At 44.0% G+C, this 15,210-nt stretch overlaps 1 protein-coding gene across 1 annotated transcript in view; it reads right to left on the bottom strand.

The window, feature by feature from the left end:
• LOC311020370 (cGMP-inhibited 3',5'-cyclic phosphodiesterase 3A-like) overlaps positions 1–15,210 on the bottom strand; it is a gene marked incomplete at its 5' end in the record, with an annotated part of 41,963 nt that extends 26,753 nt beyond the window's left edge. Inside the window, one exon of the mRNA XM_084020367.1 lies at positions 14,284–15,210. Within this exon, the coding sequence (XP_083876493.1) occupies positions 14,284–15,207 (924 nt within the window). The remainder of the gene's footprint in view (positions 1–14,283) is intronic.

The raw sequence follows: 15,210 nt of genomic DNA, 5'->3' as shown, positions 1-15,210 counted from the left end.
ACACACACACTTGTGTTTGTCATGGCTCACTACACTCCTGAAGAACCCAGCAAGCCAGACCAAAACCCCTACTGGCCAGCAACTGTTCTTATAGATCTCAGCAGAGACACGGGACATTTCTGGGATGATCGCAAATCAAAATTTAGAGTAAAAAATAACAAATAAATAAATTAGCTCCTCTTTAATTACCATACCGATGAACTTCTGTATAACGTGATTCATTGAAGTGAAAACGATGAAAGACACCAAAGAGCGGCTGCTATATCATTACCTCATCTCGCCTCTCTTCATCTGGTGATATGGCAAATGTGTGCAAAATTGCATACAATTGCAAACCAAAGCGTTTGTCCATTATAATTTGCTGGTCGTTTTTTTTAAATGACTACATGGCACATTCAAACTGTCACGATCATTGCACCTTGTTTCAGGCAACGTAAATCTGCTTGTACCGTGGTGTTGTTGTCTGATGACACAGCTCACGTTTACTGAACTCACTGGTTCATAGTAACCCCAAGAATACTTGTTTACCCACTCAACACAACCAGCTTGCCAAAAAGATTTGGCAAAGCTGCCTGTGTGTGTGTGTGTGTGTGTGTTAGAGAGAGAGAGAGAGAGAGATGGGACTCCTGGGCTGGTTGATGATGACTCACCCACCCACACACACACACACACACACGCCAGGCACGACTCATCACCATCAGTCCAAACCATGTTAGCGCTGCTCACTGATGCTAATTGTTTCCAATCAGCGTATCAGGGGTCCTGTCGATGCACTGTGAGACCAGATCACACTGCCGATTCCTTATTGACCTCTTTGTGCACGTGTGTGAGAGGCCGACTGAAACATCCATCAGAGCGCTGTGCCCAACGTTACTATTTAAAGTGAATACCAAACAATGCAAATTTACATGCAAATGAATCCGTCTTTGCGAGGCCAGTAGTCGGTCCATCCCTAGTTACAGTTGGGATATCGCAATAGGAAAAGACAGTACGTCCAAATGTGTATAATTAACTATCTTCGTGACAAACAAAGTTTTGTCGTTTATCATTAATCACCAGAAAGTTCCCCGAAATCCCCCGTGTTCCCAGAAGTCACAGTAAGAGGACTTGTTTACAGTAGCTATGAATAAGTAAGGCTACAGAGCTGGGGGACAGCACGTTTCTCTCACTATGTAGCACATAATACTTTACAGGATATGTGCTCACATTCAAAAATGACTTCATGCCCACACATTATACATCGATGAAACATTACCATCGGAAAAAAAGCTAAATTATGTTCATATTTTCATTTATATCTCCGCTCTTTTTTTTGTCCTCTGTGAATGAATTGTGCTGACGGCAGCCACCAACACAGCCTCAGGCAAGTGTGCGTGTGTGTGTGTGTGTGTGTGTGTGTGTGTGTGTGTGTGTGTTTCACAGCGCAGTTGCATGACTAAGCCTTTGCATGTACTGTCAAGTAAATGCATGCATGCGTCAGTCGCACATTTAGATTTACATCTTCGTCATGTCCTTCTCATGTGCGGCACATAAACAGCAGCTCAGAAAGCAGCGGTTGTGTGGTTGCATGTGATCCTCGTCATGTCCTGTAGCATGATGTCTCGTATCTGTTGACGTGTGGAATGCTTCATATAAGAAAGAGAAATAACACGCCATGCTCCAAAAGTTCAACACTGTGGGTTAATGGATTAAGAGGCGTTTGTGTTGCATCTTAAAATGGAGTTAATAATGATGTTCCTGTAAGATTTCATGCTCAAGACCAAACAACAACTACATAATTTTCCATGTAATATATATAATATATATATATATGCTTTTATTAGGTTCATTATGGTCAATGTTTTAAATCCTTGCAATGAAAGTTGGTCCTAGGTTTTTAAATCACTGGATTAGCAAAGAACAGATATTCCCATCTGGTTAGTTCATCTGTATATTGATTCTAAATTGAATTTCCAGATGTACTATATCATGATATATCACTTTTATATCAAATTACAAATAGGCTACTATAGTAGGATATTTTATCTATATAAGCTAACCCTAATGGTGACCTCTTTTCTTTTTTTTAGAATCTCTCTATGATACTTTATTTGTTGGACATTTGTGCAGTGAGAGATACTCTTTTGACTTTTCTTTGATTTTAGATCATGTTGATTGTTTAAAAAAAGGTGTGTCTTATCTATGATGCAATAAAACATATTTGTTTGATTTTTTAAACAACGTTTTAAGTGATTTTTTTGAGTGCCATGTTAAGCATATTATATGATAATCGGGATAATATCATGAATCACAATCATTTTGGCCAAGATAATCTTCATATTGCCAGAATGTGGCTTTAACAATGAGTAGGAATAATAGTATATTGATGAACACCATAACAACTAAAACCTGCAATGCAATGAATAAATGAATGAAGTACTGATAAATGCACTGAACAGAATACAATAACTAGAGTATTAATAACAATAACACAATGCAATTACACCATTCAAAACACATAGAATGATAACAGCATGCGTTCATATTCCTGCACGATCTCCTTGTCATTTTTGCTTCACTGAGTAAGATGAATCACATGCAAACGGGCCCTCATGCATGCACAAAACTCATCTGAAACACACACACACACACACACACACACACACACACACACACACACACACACACACACACACACACACACACACACACACACACACACACCATTTAATTCCCGTCTTCTTCCTCCCTCCCCTCCTCCCTCCAAGGCTCCACGGCTAAGTGGAGTGCTTTTCCCTCGTGTTGTTGTACCCATGTTAGGCTACTGACGCCAGCTTGTCATTCTCTACTCTTATTACTGTGAGAGGGGAGTGCGTCACAGCTCCCACAACCCACTTCTCTCTGTCAGCTTTCTGCTCTGGCTGATTGACACCGACGTCGCTGGGCGTTAGCATTTCAGGCTGACTCCCACGAGAAAACAACATGAGCGTCCAGACACTGGTCTTCCATTTGGAGCTGCATGCATAATGACTTACATCCCATTTTGTGTCTGTGCTTCCTGAAAGCTAGATGATACTGAGGATACCTGATATTAAGACGTTTCAGCTTTCTGCTGAGTAAGCACGGATTGTGAGGTGTGAAATAAACCCCATCGTATTCTGACGTGAAGCAGCATAATAACTTTAATGAAATCATTAAAGGGATAGCAGCCTGCCTACGTAATTATCGTGCTTTGTTGGTCTGATTTATGATGTGAAATAAAATAAAGCTCAGAATCAGGGGACGTATATGATGGGGCATTAGGACCCATATGATGGGGCATTAGGACCCAGCGGAGTGCTTGCTGTTAGAATCGATCCCTGGTGCATTTCTCAGTACAATGTGCAGCATGCCCGTAAACATTTCCTGTGCTTCTTACCGTAATGTTCTCACAAGTTGCAGTTTCCAGAGCCTGGTCCTGCATATCATTCTTCCATCACATGCAGGAGCTCAATGCATGATGGGAAAGGATTGGCTTTACTTTTATTATCCTCTTCTTTTAAAACAAAGATGACGTGTGCTTACATCCAATTGGTACCAACCAATTTCAACCAATACTAACATGACATCCATCCATCAATCAATCAGCAACTAGAGCCACAGGCCTCTGCTTATCAGGCCCACTTTTTAGCATCAATCAACTCAATGTGAAGGATTTAATTTAAATCACGTTTGTAACTGTACGCCACGCAAATATTCACTTTTCCTTTGGTTGTACTTTTGTACGGCACGCTGATGTTGCAATTGCACTTATCAATACAAGTTCTTTGGTTGAGTGGAGCTAAGCTTAAAATTTACATTTAATGTATGTGATGTCAATCAAACCCTACAAACTACTTACAATGAGTAACAGGTGCAACAAAGCTAACTATAGAGCGAGGGAGCTGTCAATCAAAAGTCTGTACACGCCCGTCCTGAGAAGAGCCTTAATTGGACAACATAAGTGAAAACACCTGCGTTAGTCGTTTAATATGATTCATATCTCAGCAAAAAAAAATGCACCACATTGTTGCCTTGAACAATTTAAATACAAGTATCCATGACATAAGATGATAAGATTATTTCTCTATATTGAGGCTGGTATATAGTCCATACAAAAGCTATGACTCTTTGAGTGTGTGTGTGTGTGTGTGTGTGTGTGTGTGTCTGTTTGTGTGTGTGTGTGTGTGTGTGTGTGCGTGCGTGTGTGTGTGTGTCTGTTTGTGTGTGTGTGTGTGTGTGTGTGTGCGTGTGTGTGCGTGTGTGTGTGTGTGTGTGTGTGTGTGTGTGTGCAAAAGATAACACTTAGCAAACACTGAAAGACCAACAACAAAAAGAAAGACGGCGAGTATGAAACTTGAAGGAGAACAAATCCAGAGAAAGGAAGAGGCTCTTCTGGGCACTCAGCCTGGTTCACAACAGAGCTGCTTCATCCAATAAGGGCTAGCTCATTGAATTCCTCGTTGAATGAGATTGGACAGAGAAGCAAAAGAGTGGGAGGCGGATAAAGGAAGAGAAAGATGTTGAGGAGAAGAAAAAAAAAGCTGAATGAACGAAGGCGAACAGGTTGACATGAGCACAAGCTGCATCAGGCCTAAAGGGACAGGACACGCATACAGTATATGCTTGTGCGTATATAGTCCTGTGTGCATTTGTGTGTGTGTGTGTGTGTAAAGTATATCACATAAAGTATATAAAATGTGTGTGTGTGTGTGAGAGAGAGAGTTTGTGTGTGCAGTGTGCGTCCCATCCTGTATACACACCATGGCCCCAAGGCCGACTCCTTCTCTTCTGAGAACCAAGCGCTCACTTGGCGATGCCTTACCGCAGCTCGCGGAGAGAAAACAGCGTGCCATTTATAGAAGGGATCCAATTATTTCTGAATATTGAAACTTGACCTGAAATAGACTCTCTGCTCCATACCTGGTTAAACATACCCTGAAATATGCCTCAGACATCAGGGAGATGTATGACAATGTAGCACAGTGATCTACGACAATGATCGTCAACTGCTTGTTAATTGAATTAAACTTGTGGTCCAAGTGCTTGAGTCCCGCTGCAAAGTGTCTTCACGTGTCCCTTTTAGTCACTCTGTTGTGCTGATTTGGATTCCCTTTCATCAAAATCATATTCAGGCTTTTTAACAGTTGGCCACACCTCTAATAAGGGACAAAACATCACCTTGTTAGGCTATAGAATGTCAGCTTTAGTATAATCAAGGCTACAACCTGCATCTTTTAGATAAACATGGTTCCATGTACTCGCTTAACCCCACATTCCTGGCAATTTTTATATAGACTTATAGAACTGAGCATCGCCATAGAACAAGAGGTCAAGGTTGAGACACGGCGCACGTCAGGAGATCTGAAACACGCCTGACCTCAGTTAGAATACACTGGGATGATTGTGAACTAAGAGAAGATTTATTAGGACTGCAGCCAGGCAACAACACAAGCCCACATGCACACACACACACACACACACACACACACACACACACACACACATCAGCCATGTCTTACATAACACAGTGAGTGATGGCAGCTGAGGACACAATAATAGAGCCTTTGGCATTTGTCCTGTGAAAGTTGGACAGAGAGGAAATCGGGTGAGTGGGAGAGAAAACATAGAGGGACAGGCACACAAAAAAAGTGACAGAAAGTGTGTGTGTGTGTGTGTGTGTGTGTGTGTGTGTGTGTGTGTGTGTGTGTGTGTGTGTGTGTGTGTGAGAGAGAGAGAGAGAGAGAGAGAGAGAGAGAGAGAGAGAGAGAGAGAGAGAGGGGGAAGCAAGGCAGAGAAAGGCTGAGAGAATACAAGAGATAATACAAGAGACACAAACAGATAAAGGGGGAGAAAGATTTTTTTGTACTATAGATGTCCATTGCCTGAGACAAAATGGCCCAAGGGAAAAATATTACCCAAATGAATGATGCAGTCCAGTCATATTCATGTCTCTAAAGTCACTAAAGCCTCTCTCCGTCGTCTACTGTAGCTCCAGACTGAGAAATAACGCACCAAAATACTTTTTATACAAATGAAGCATTCAAATACCCTTCAGAGCTTGAAGTTCCTACAAGCAAATTAAACCCACTTTACAAATCCATACTGGATTAAACTATGTAAAGAAATGGCTGGATGTAATCAGATGTGTACATTCCTCCTGAGACAAGACCTACTGAAGTGCAAGTAAGATTTGGGCCGTGCTAATTTTTAATTTAAGATGACTCCTCATAAATGTTTCATCATAGTTTTACCTCAACTACTCTTAAAAAGCACTTATTTTCTTACTTTAAGACGGGAGATCAGATGCATCCCAATTTAGACTACAAGGACTTTTAATGTAGGTTCATCTAATAGCCGCTTAACTTTGCTCAGCATTACAGAAGTCACGTTTTCAAAACAGTTGTATCAGAATAAGGTACATTTGGGCTTTTGAAGCAACACAGAAGGAGAGGTCTGCTCCTCCATGTACACAACAACAACCCAGATTCAGGGTTCACATCAGAGACATTTTAAGTGACATTGAAAACATCCTTTTGGGTAGTAATGGTGCATGTTGCATAGTGTTTTGCATTTCATATGTATAAAAAAATGTACACATCACCAGTGGTTTTGGGACAGGATTCCAATTCAGTGTTTTAATAATACGTTATGAATTAAAGTTATGTAACTTTTATCAAACTACTCCCTAATCTCATTACATTAAGACATATAATGGCATTATATTGGTATAACGATGCATGCAAAGTATAAAAAGCAAAGCCTCGTTGATTGTCCAATATAACTAAATGAGTGCATTTGAATTACCACATGAAAATGAGGGCAATCTCATACCGAAATATCCATAGCGAGTTATTTTAAACATCAGAAGCAAAGTAACATTGCACTCTTTTATCCATCATTTCACGTTCCACTTCGTCATCACTATCAGAACTTCAGTTTGAAAGGAGCAGGTGTGCGTGATGCGTGTCACGAGTCACGATGTGTCAGCTCTTTCTGCATTTTTATGTCCAGACGACGACGAGTGGACATCATCGGTCTCAACCGAGACAACCTCTGGCAATTAACTGCCGTATGGACGTCATCTGTGTGTGTCTGTAGCAAGTGAGTGTGTCCATGTGTGTGTGTGTGTGTGTGTGTGTGTGTGTGTGTGTGTGTGTGTGTGTGTGTGTGTGTGTGAGAGAGAGAGAGCGAGAGACGTGTATGCATGCGTTATGAGGGATAATGGAAGGGAAAAACACTCCCAGATGCATGTGATGCAATTATACCCTTGATTATCTGATTGGGTCATCTACAGGCAGGCTGGAGGCGTCCAAGACAAACACACTGTCAGCAGACTGTTGACCGAACATAAACCACGAGGAAGAGCGGACACACACACACACACACACACACACACACACCTGTATTTGAGTGGTGCTCAATGATGCATAGATAGACTGAACGCCAAGCAGGAAGACTGTAATGAAAGCAGCAGTGATTTGTATTCATCACAAAAAAAATTTGCATTTGTGTCCGTGCTGTATGTGCGTGCGAGGTAGAGGCAACAAGAGGGTTTTTTTCCTCTTCATGGAAGCTGCGTACTATGGAGGCAAGCTGAGGAGACTGGAGCTGCTGATCGTATTGCAACATACATACATATGAGGCTGGCAGCTGACTGTGTGTGTGTGTGTGTGTGTGTGTGTGAGACAGAGACGTTGCTTGACTGGGTAAGTGATCCAACCCACAACGACGCGGAATAGAGGTCCTGCTTTACGAGGAGGACAGCACATCTGGGACCTTGGCGAAGGTTGAACTCCCTTTAAGTTTACCGAAACTCTGCTGTTTTGATCTCACTTATCTATGCAGAGGTTTTGGAGAACCGTGGAAACGCAGGATGATAAAGGCCAAAGGCAGAATTTTTAATTGGTTCTACATTTAAATTCTAACAAAAGCCCCCCGCCGAAATTGTGTCACTCTGCGAGATTACTGAATAAGTAATGCCCTTTCCTCCAAGATTAACTGGTATTGCTTTTAATGGATTAGGCTAGATTTATCTTTTTTATTATTTTCAACAAATCCCATGACAATAAAACACAAAAACAAACAATGAGTGTATCCTGCGAACACGAGGAAATACATGCAACGCAGATGGGTTGAGAGGAAACCGTGTTGTCAGTGTGCATCATCAGAAGAGACGCGCCACACAGTTGTATGGCTCTTTAACGGGAATTTAATGGTTTTTAAATGATAATGACACGGAGTCGCCTGGAGCCGCTTGTTTACAGGATAAATGATGTGTTGCTTTTGGTGGTAATTATACAAAGACAAACTAAAGTCAGCATTATTTTACAGGTAGGTAGGTCAGTCTGCAACAGTGTAATACAGGAACGCTCCAGGAAGGTCAGCACTATACGAGAATCAGTCTCCATTTTTACCATTCACACAAAACTGTTAAATGTATCATCACGTGTCATTGTGTTCAGGATCTCTCACATGTTCAACATCATTTAAAAGGGCATAATATGAGACTTTTGATTGCCTCTCAGCAGCTCTCAACATGGCGTCGCCGGAGAAGGAGCAGCAGTTGTACATTGCTTTTAAAAATCCTTTAGTGTGGGCGAACCAACGGCGTATTTGTGAAAGAACACATGAATGCCAACCATTCTTGCCACCTATCCCCCAAATGATTTGAAGGTTCACAAACTGTCCAGACTGTCCACAGAGTAACCAATAGGTTCAAATAGGAAATCCCTGATTATGTTGTGTGAAATTTATTTTCCTAAACGCTCAGACTGACGAAGGTAATAAAAACAGTAGAGCACCCGCATAAAACTGTCAGAGCAGAACTGTTTATGAGTCTCTCCTGCTGACTGAGTGTTTGAGAGAGAAAAGTCCACAGACGTACAGACGGACGTATGGACAAGTCCAGATTCTGCTCGTCGATGCTGCCCCCTGCCCAGGCCAAGCACCCCCCCCCCCCCCCCCCCTCACCAAGCATATTTTGGAGCTTAAACACACCATTGAAACAAGTAACAAGGCAATCCTTGTCCAAGGCCACCAAACCTCATCTGGACAGCCAGCAGGAAAGCCACTGTATGTGTGTGTGTGTGTGTGTGTGTGTGTGCACGTGTATACAGTCGTGGCCAGGCCAGGTTAAAATAATTTGCTGCTGCCTTTCAGAATTAAGCTGTGGAGGCCTCTCTCTCTTTCTCTCTCTCTCTCTCTCTCTCTCTCTCTTTCTCCGGCCCTCTCCTCCCTCCGCGGGAGCATATGGCATAATGCCATACTCACATTACGCGGAGACAAACACACACAAAAACAGACACGATATTTGTCGCACGGAGAAACCCCCCCCCCCACATGCGTTCGACACAGACTTGCCTCAGCAGTGCGTCTGCGAGTCCGTGCGAGAGCTCGGAGGGATGGCGTGTTTAGAAATGGCAGCGGGGAGGTTGAACACGGGGACCAGATAGTTGTCCTTTTACCATCAACACTTCTGCCGCACTTGGCAGCAAAACCTCCTCTCACTCCCCCGCTTTCCCCTCACCCTCCTCCCCAGCAAATCTTTCAACACTCTCTCTCTCCCCCTCCTCTCGCTGCCTCCCTGCTCCTCTCTCACGCAGCAGCTCCTGCATTAGGTCCCCTAAAGCTAGTTTGTCCACCCCCCCTCCCTCACACACACACACACACACTCACAAGCATGTGGCTATTTGACTGCTGCTTGGGGCTGGATGCAGCCTGTGCTAATGCCAGTGTGTTGTCTTCCTTCCTTTTTTTTAACCCGTCTTTCCATCGCCGCTCCATTATCTTCAGCGTCTGTCGCTCCGTCTACCTTTCTTGCTTTTCCCTCGGTGTTTCTTTTGAATGAAATGTTCCATTCAAGAAGGCCACGGCTGCTCCTCTGGCAGTACAGACCCGGCTACTAAATTCCTACCTTCTAACCATGTTTTTCCTTCGGCTCGCCTAATTTCTGCACATCTCACTACACTTCTTTCCTCACGTTTTTTTATTCTACTTTACACAAGAGTCCTATTTGGCCTTATTGGTCTTATTTAATGAGCAAATAATACCAACAGCTTTACTTGAGTGATCTACATTATTCAATTAAGTCATCAATAGAGGGGTGTATGCTGCACTAATTCCCTCTCTGGGTTGTTTAAATGTCACTGTGTTATGTATTCATTAGAAATGTATAAAAAAAAGTCTAATAAGTCTCAGCCAATGTTAGACAAAGTCAGTTCACTCCGGCAACCGGAACAGAGTGCGTGTCTCCCTGGAAATGTACTTGCGTCAATGAGAGAATGTGGGCCTTCCCTCAAATAGATCTCTGAGCACATGAGCCCCCCTCCTCCTCTTCCTCCTCCTCTTCCTTCTCCTCTTCCTTCTCCTCTTCCTCTTCCTTCTCCTCTTCCTCCTCCTCTTCCTTCTCCTCTTCCTCCTCCTCCCTCACAAAGATACTCTATATGATGATGAGATGATGACTATGTTATGCAACACAGTATGTCCTTATTCAAGGTCTGACCTCCATATTTTATCAAACAAAGATGTAGAAATAAAAATACATTTAATTATTTTTGGGGGGTAATTATTTAATTTGTGTCACCGTGCTAAGGCTTTCTACTTTCCATTTGTAGTACAACAAAAATCTATTTATAGCAATTGTTATCTTGCATACAGCGAGTGCTTTTCACTTGCATGTGACCCAAAAAAAAAAACCGCTAGCAGAAGCCTTTCCCCCCCCAAAAAAATCCCCATCCCACTGAGACCCTGGCTAAAAGACAAACGACTTCTGTCCAAACGCATGCCTCCGTGTGGAGCTAGGCCTGAAAGAAGTGGACTACAATCCATGTCAAAACCCTCAAATATTAAGACTCAACTTGGCACCATATTAACAGTATAGAAACCTCTCATTACATTAGAATAAACTCATTTGTTCTGCATAGCAGTGCAATACCAAAAAAAAAAAATCCCTCTCAACTCAAAAAATAAGAAAAAAAAAAAAAAAGAAATACAGAAATAAAGCCGCATAGCCGAAGCTATTTTCCAGCCTTCAGTTCAGCAGAGTGCCTGTCTTGCCTCTGGCTTGGCAGGCTGCACCAGCCTGCTTCATAAATACTGCACATCCAACGCTTGATGAAACCCCCCCCCCCCCCCCTTCTCTCAGGTACAACTGCACTCTGGAGAGCTTCATTATCTACAGTACGGATAAACTGTACCTACAAACTGTGTGTCAGAGGGAGACTTTGAGGGAGAGAAAGGAAAGGAGAGCTTAAGAGAAACAAGCATGAGCGACTGCTTTGACTTATTTGTTCAATGTCTGTTCTGTAATACCTCAAGCGAGTGGACAAACGCCAGGCTCCAAAAAAGGTCCAGGACTGACTAAACCGCAGGGATAAAGTCTATGAGGGTGCAAACGTTCAATCATTTCCGTTCGCCTTCATAAAAAGCACTCTGAAGTTGACTCTGGAGTGAGCAGCATACGTTTGACACTAATGAGCCATCATTATTGCAGCATTGTCTCTGACAGGTGTAGTGTTGCATAATGGATATAAAGGCAATGTATTGCAATATGGTGTATTTAGCAAAAAGTTGGCATATTTTTATCTGGATTATGTAAACTCTTGAGGACAATGGTGACTAGACTTTACAATAAGAATGTGTTCACTCAGCAGTCAACTGTTTTTAAACACACAAGCTCTGACAAAGAGATTTTTTTTATCATCAGCTGCACCAAACAGCGGACAGGTTTGACATTGAACTTGGCCGGAAACTGACACTGAATAATCTTTTATTTTTGGATATCAGCACACCTTTTTAGGGATTTTTGTTCTCTATATATTATAAAACTCTTTCTACTTTCAACTACACTAACTATATATATAAAAAATGAAGTATAAAGTAATCAATCTAGTAAATGGTACCCTGTCAGTAACCTCTTTAACTCTGAAATCCAAAATGCCTGTGTTTGTGTTTCTCTCCCTTGGTGCCCTGTGACGGGAGGACACGCTGTCCTCAGCATCCGGTCAACTGTGAGGTATTTTAAGTTTGGACGTTCAATTTGTCACCAGTCCTGTTCCAGACATGATGAGGCAGAATGGCTAATGGAGCTGTTCTAATTAGTACAGATAGTCCTCCAACTCAGCGTTCCCTGGATACCGGTTACCAACGAGAGGACCACGTATCCAAAGTCCGACGAGCTGATGTGGGATCAGCGCTCGCGTTACAAATGACAGAAAGAAGTTTTGCGAGATGGGATGACGCGTGTGATCCTGGATCAGCACACTCTGAAAGGTGTGTGTAGTAGCACTGTAGCAGGGCCACTGGTGACTCAGCAACACCCACACAGTCTAGTGCACAGACTAGAACACGTGCAGCTCAACTTACTTACAATAAGTTCAGATCTCACCATAAAAGGAAGCTACAGCTTTTTTCCCCCATAAAGAACACCTTAAAATTGGCTTTGCACCATCTTGATTACAAACACCACGGGAGAAAATGAACAAATCAAATATCTAGATGGAATAATACAGGAATCTGATAGAGAATCTGCATTATTTTAATGTCTAGGAAAATGCAATCAAGTGCTAGTAACCCGTCATCCCACTACCTCTGAATTCACTCAGTAGACGACACGATGAATCAAAAGTAGAGATCTGATGAGCCAATTCATTACTGCTATTGAGCTTTTCTTTCTCAGTCACACTTTCTTTTCTTCTCTAGTTTAAAAAATCTGCAAACGAGATCAGAGCAACGTTGCCAACGGAGGGAAAAGACCAGCGTAATCAGTTGGGATTAAGCCGCTTCTTCAGATAAGCCCCACACGGGCGAGTGTGACACAAGCTCAACTCCCTGGAATGATCTCTGTGAATACTCACCGCACATGCATGCGTATGGATTACCATCTCTATTTCATCTCCAAAACCTCGCCAGCTCCTTGTTCAACCCCCCCCCCCCCCCCAAAAAAAATAAAAATCGCTTGGTCTTTGTCACTTTGGGCACACATTCAGGGGCAAAGACAGGAAGCATCAGTGTAACCGCGGGAACACCTGGCTGTAAATAACATCACATTCAAATATGATGTGATATGCTTTTATGTTATTTAAAATGTCAATTGCTTACATATGAGATGCTATTATAAAATATTAATATAATTATTGACTTCAATCTATGCATTTCTTTCTGTTATCAAACAGATTATTATTAATAAGTGAACTGCAAAGGGGTATATAGTAAGTAATATTGCCTATGTGAGAGGGAAAATCCAGAAAATATATTTTATTAAGGACTTCAACTCGGACAGTCTGTAACTGAACAAAAAAAATATGTTTCTATATGCCCGTCCATCACATTTAAAAGTATTTCATAACATAACTGGACATTTCAAATCAAGAACATGTGGACACTGTGATTCATTGAAAATGAAAACTAAAAAGGTGTTATTCTGGGATGTTAGCAGCTCAAGTTGGACAGAGCGTGTGCTTCAAGTGCCATGTTAGCACATTGGAAAAGTATTCAGGGCAGAGCACGTCCACCTCATTCATGGATTCTGCTCACATCCATCTCATTTTAACAATGGGCCGCATTGTAAACGCCTGCATTCTCTACACAGCTTCCGACAACAACAAAAAAGATGAACAACTGGGATGTGTTTTAATTAACACATGAGAGTACGGACAGCCTTAAATACACTGATACTGCACACCGAGAGGACCGAGGTTCCTATGAGGACAGACGGGCGTCAAATGTGGCTCCATCATGTGTGAAGTTTGGAAACACGTGCGCTACACCACGAGCCACACGCACGATAAACGCAGGCTTTTAACATATTTACATGCGAGCTCACACCTATGCACGTGCGCGCGCGCACACACGCACGCACGCACGCTCCGCCAGTGACTCGGCATGCTAAGTGCACCATCCATTTGCTTCTCAGCAGCACAGACACGGCACCGCGCAATGATGAAGACCAAATTAACAGCGGTGAGGTAAACAGCGGTGTGTGTGTGTGTGTGTGTGTGTGTGTGTGTGTGTGCGTGTGTGTGTGTGTGTGTGTGTGTGTGTGTGTGTGTGTGTGTGTGTGATGCCGCAATTCACACCAAAGCAGGCGTAAAGTCACAATCATACCGGGATATATATGAATGGGGGAATAATAAAGCGTGTTATTACAGCCGGAGTGTCCCGGTTGGTGCGGTGTCATGAAGCGAACGCACATGTCATCAGCCTAAAGCCGGCGGAGACCACGAAGCTGGAGGACCGTGAGCCGCCCCGCTCCGGTTCGGACGTCCAAAGTTGGACATGTCTTACCTGGTCCCGCGGAATGCAGGGCAGCGAAGTCCTGCGGTGAGACTTGCTGTTGCTCTGACCGTGAGCCATCATCTCCGAGGCCGCTATGGAGCTGGACCTCCGTCTCCTTTTGAAGACAGGGATGTCCTCCTCCTTCGCCCCGGTCACAGAGCCACAGCACCCCGTCCCGCTGGTCCCTGAGGCCGGCAGGAGCCGGTCAGCATACCTCGCAAGCAAAACCCCCAGCAGCCCCAGCAGGTAGGCCAGGTAGGGTCTCCAGCTGGCCCGGAACCTGCCCAGAGAGACGAGGGAGACGGCCCTGATCACGCTAACGAAGACGAGGACGGACACTCCCTGACGCAGCCGGACGACCAGCAGAGCCCCGCTGCCCAGGCAGCCGAGGACCACCAGGGTGGCGGGGGGGGACAGCAGCTGCTCCTCGGCGCCGCGCAGGACGGACTGCGCCGCGGCTTCGCCCAGGTGGCACGCCGCGAACAGAAAGAGCGCGGTGCGGACGGGCACCCCGCGGCGGATCAGATAGAGTCCGAGCCAGAAGGAGGCACATACGAGTGTGAAAACGGGGGAGACGCAGGAGCAGGCGGCCGACAGCAGCTCCGCCAGGCAGCCTAGCGCGAAATGAAGGGAAGAGCCGGAGCCGCTGCTATTTTGGTTGCTGCTGCTGCTGCTGCTGCTGCTGTCTGCATCCCAGTCGACCAATCTGAGCAGCAGAGCGAGAATAACGGAGACGGAGGCGACGCAGACCGCAGATGACACTCCTCGGCAAGTCCATGTCACGGCGAGTCTCAGCCACGACTGGCTCCGTGCGTCTCGGTGCAACGGGGTGACACATGTCTTCACGTAGCCGTTGCGCTCCAACGCTGCCCGCGGATGTTTTTCATGAGCGCTTCTTGATGAACCTCTGTCGCCGTCCGCCTCCAAGGCCATCGC

This window comes from Eutrigla gurnardus (assembly GCF_963514095.1).
Source record: "Eutrigla gurnardus genome assembly, chromosome: 10".
NCBI lineage: Eukaryota > Metazoa > Chordata > Actinopteri > Perciformes > Triglidae > Eutrigla > Eutrigla gurnardus.
The sequence above is the reverse complement of the archived record's forward strand: the minus strand, read 5'-3'. Positions and strand labels throughout refer to the sequence as shown.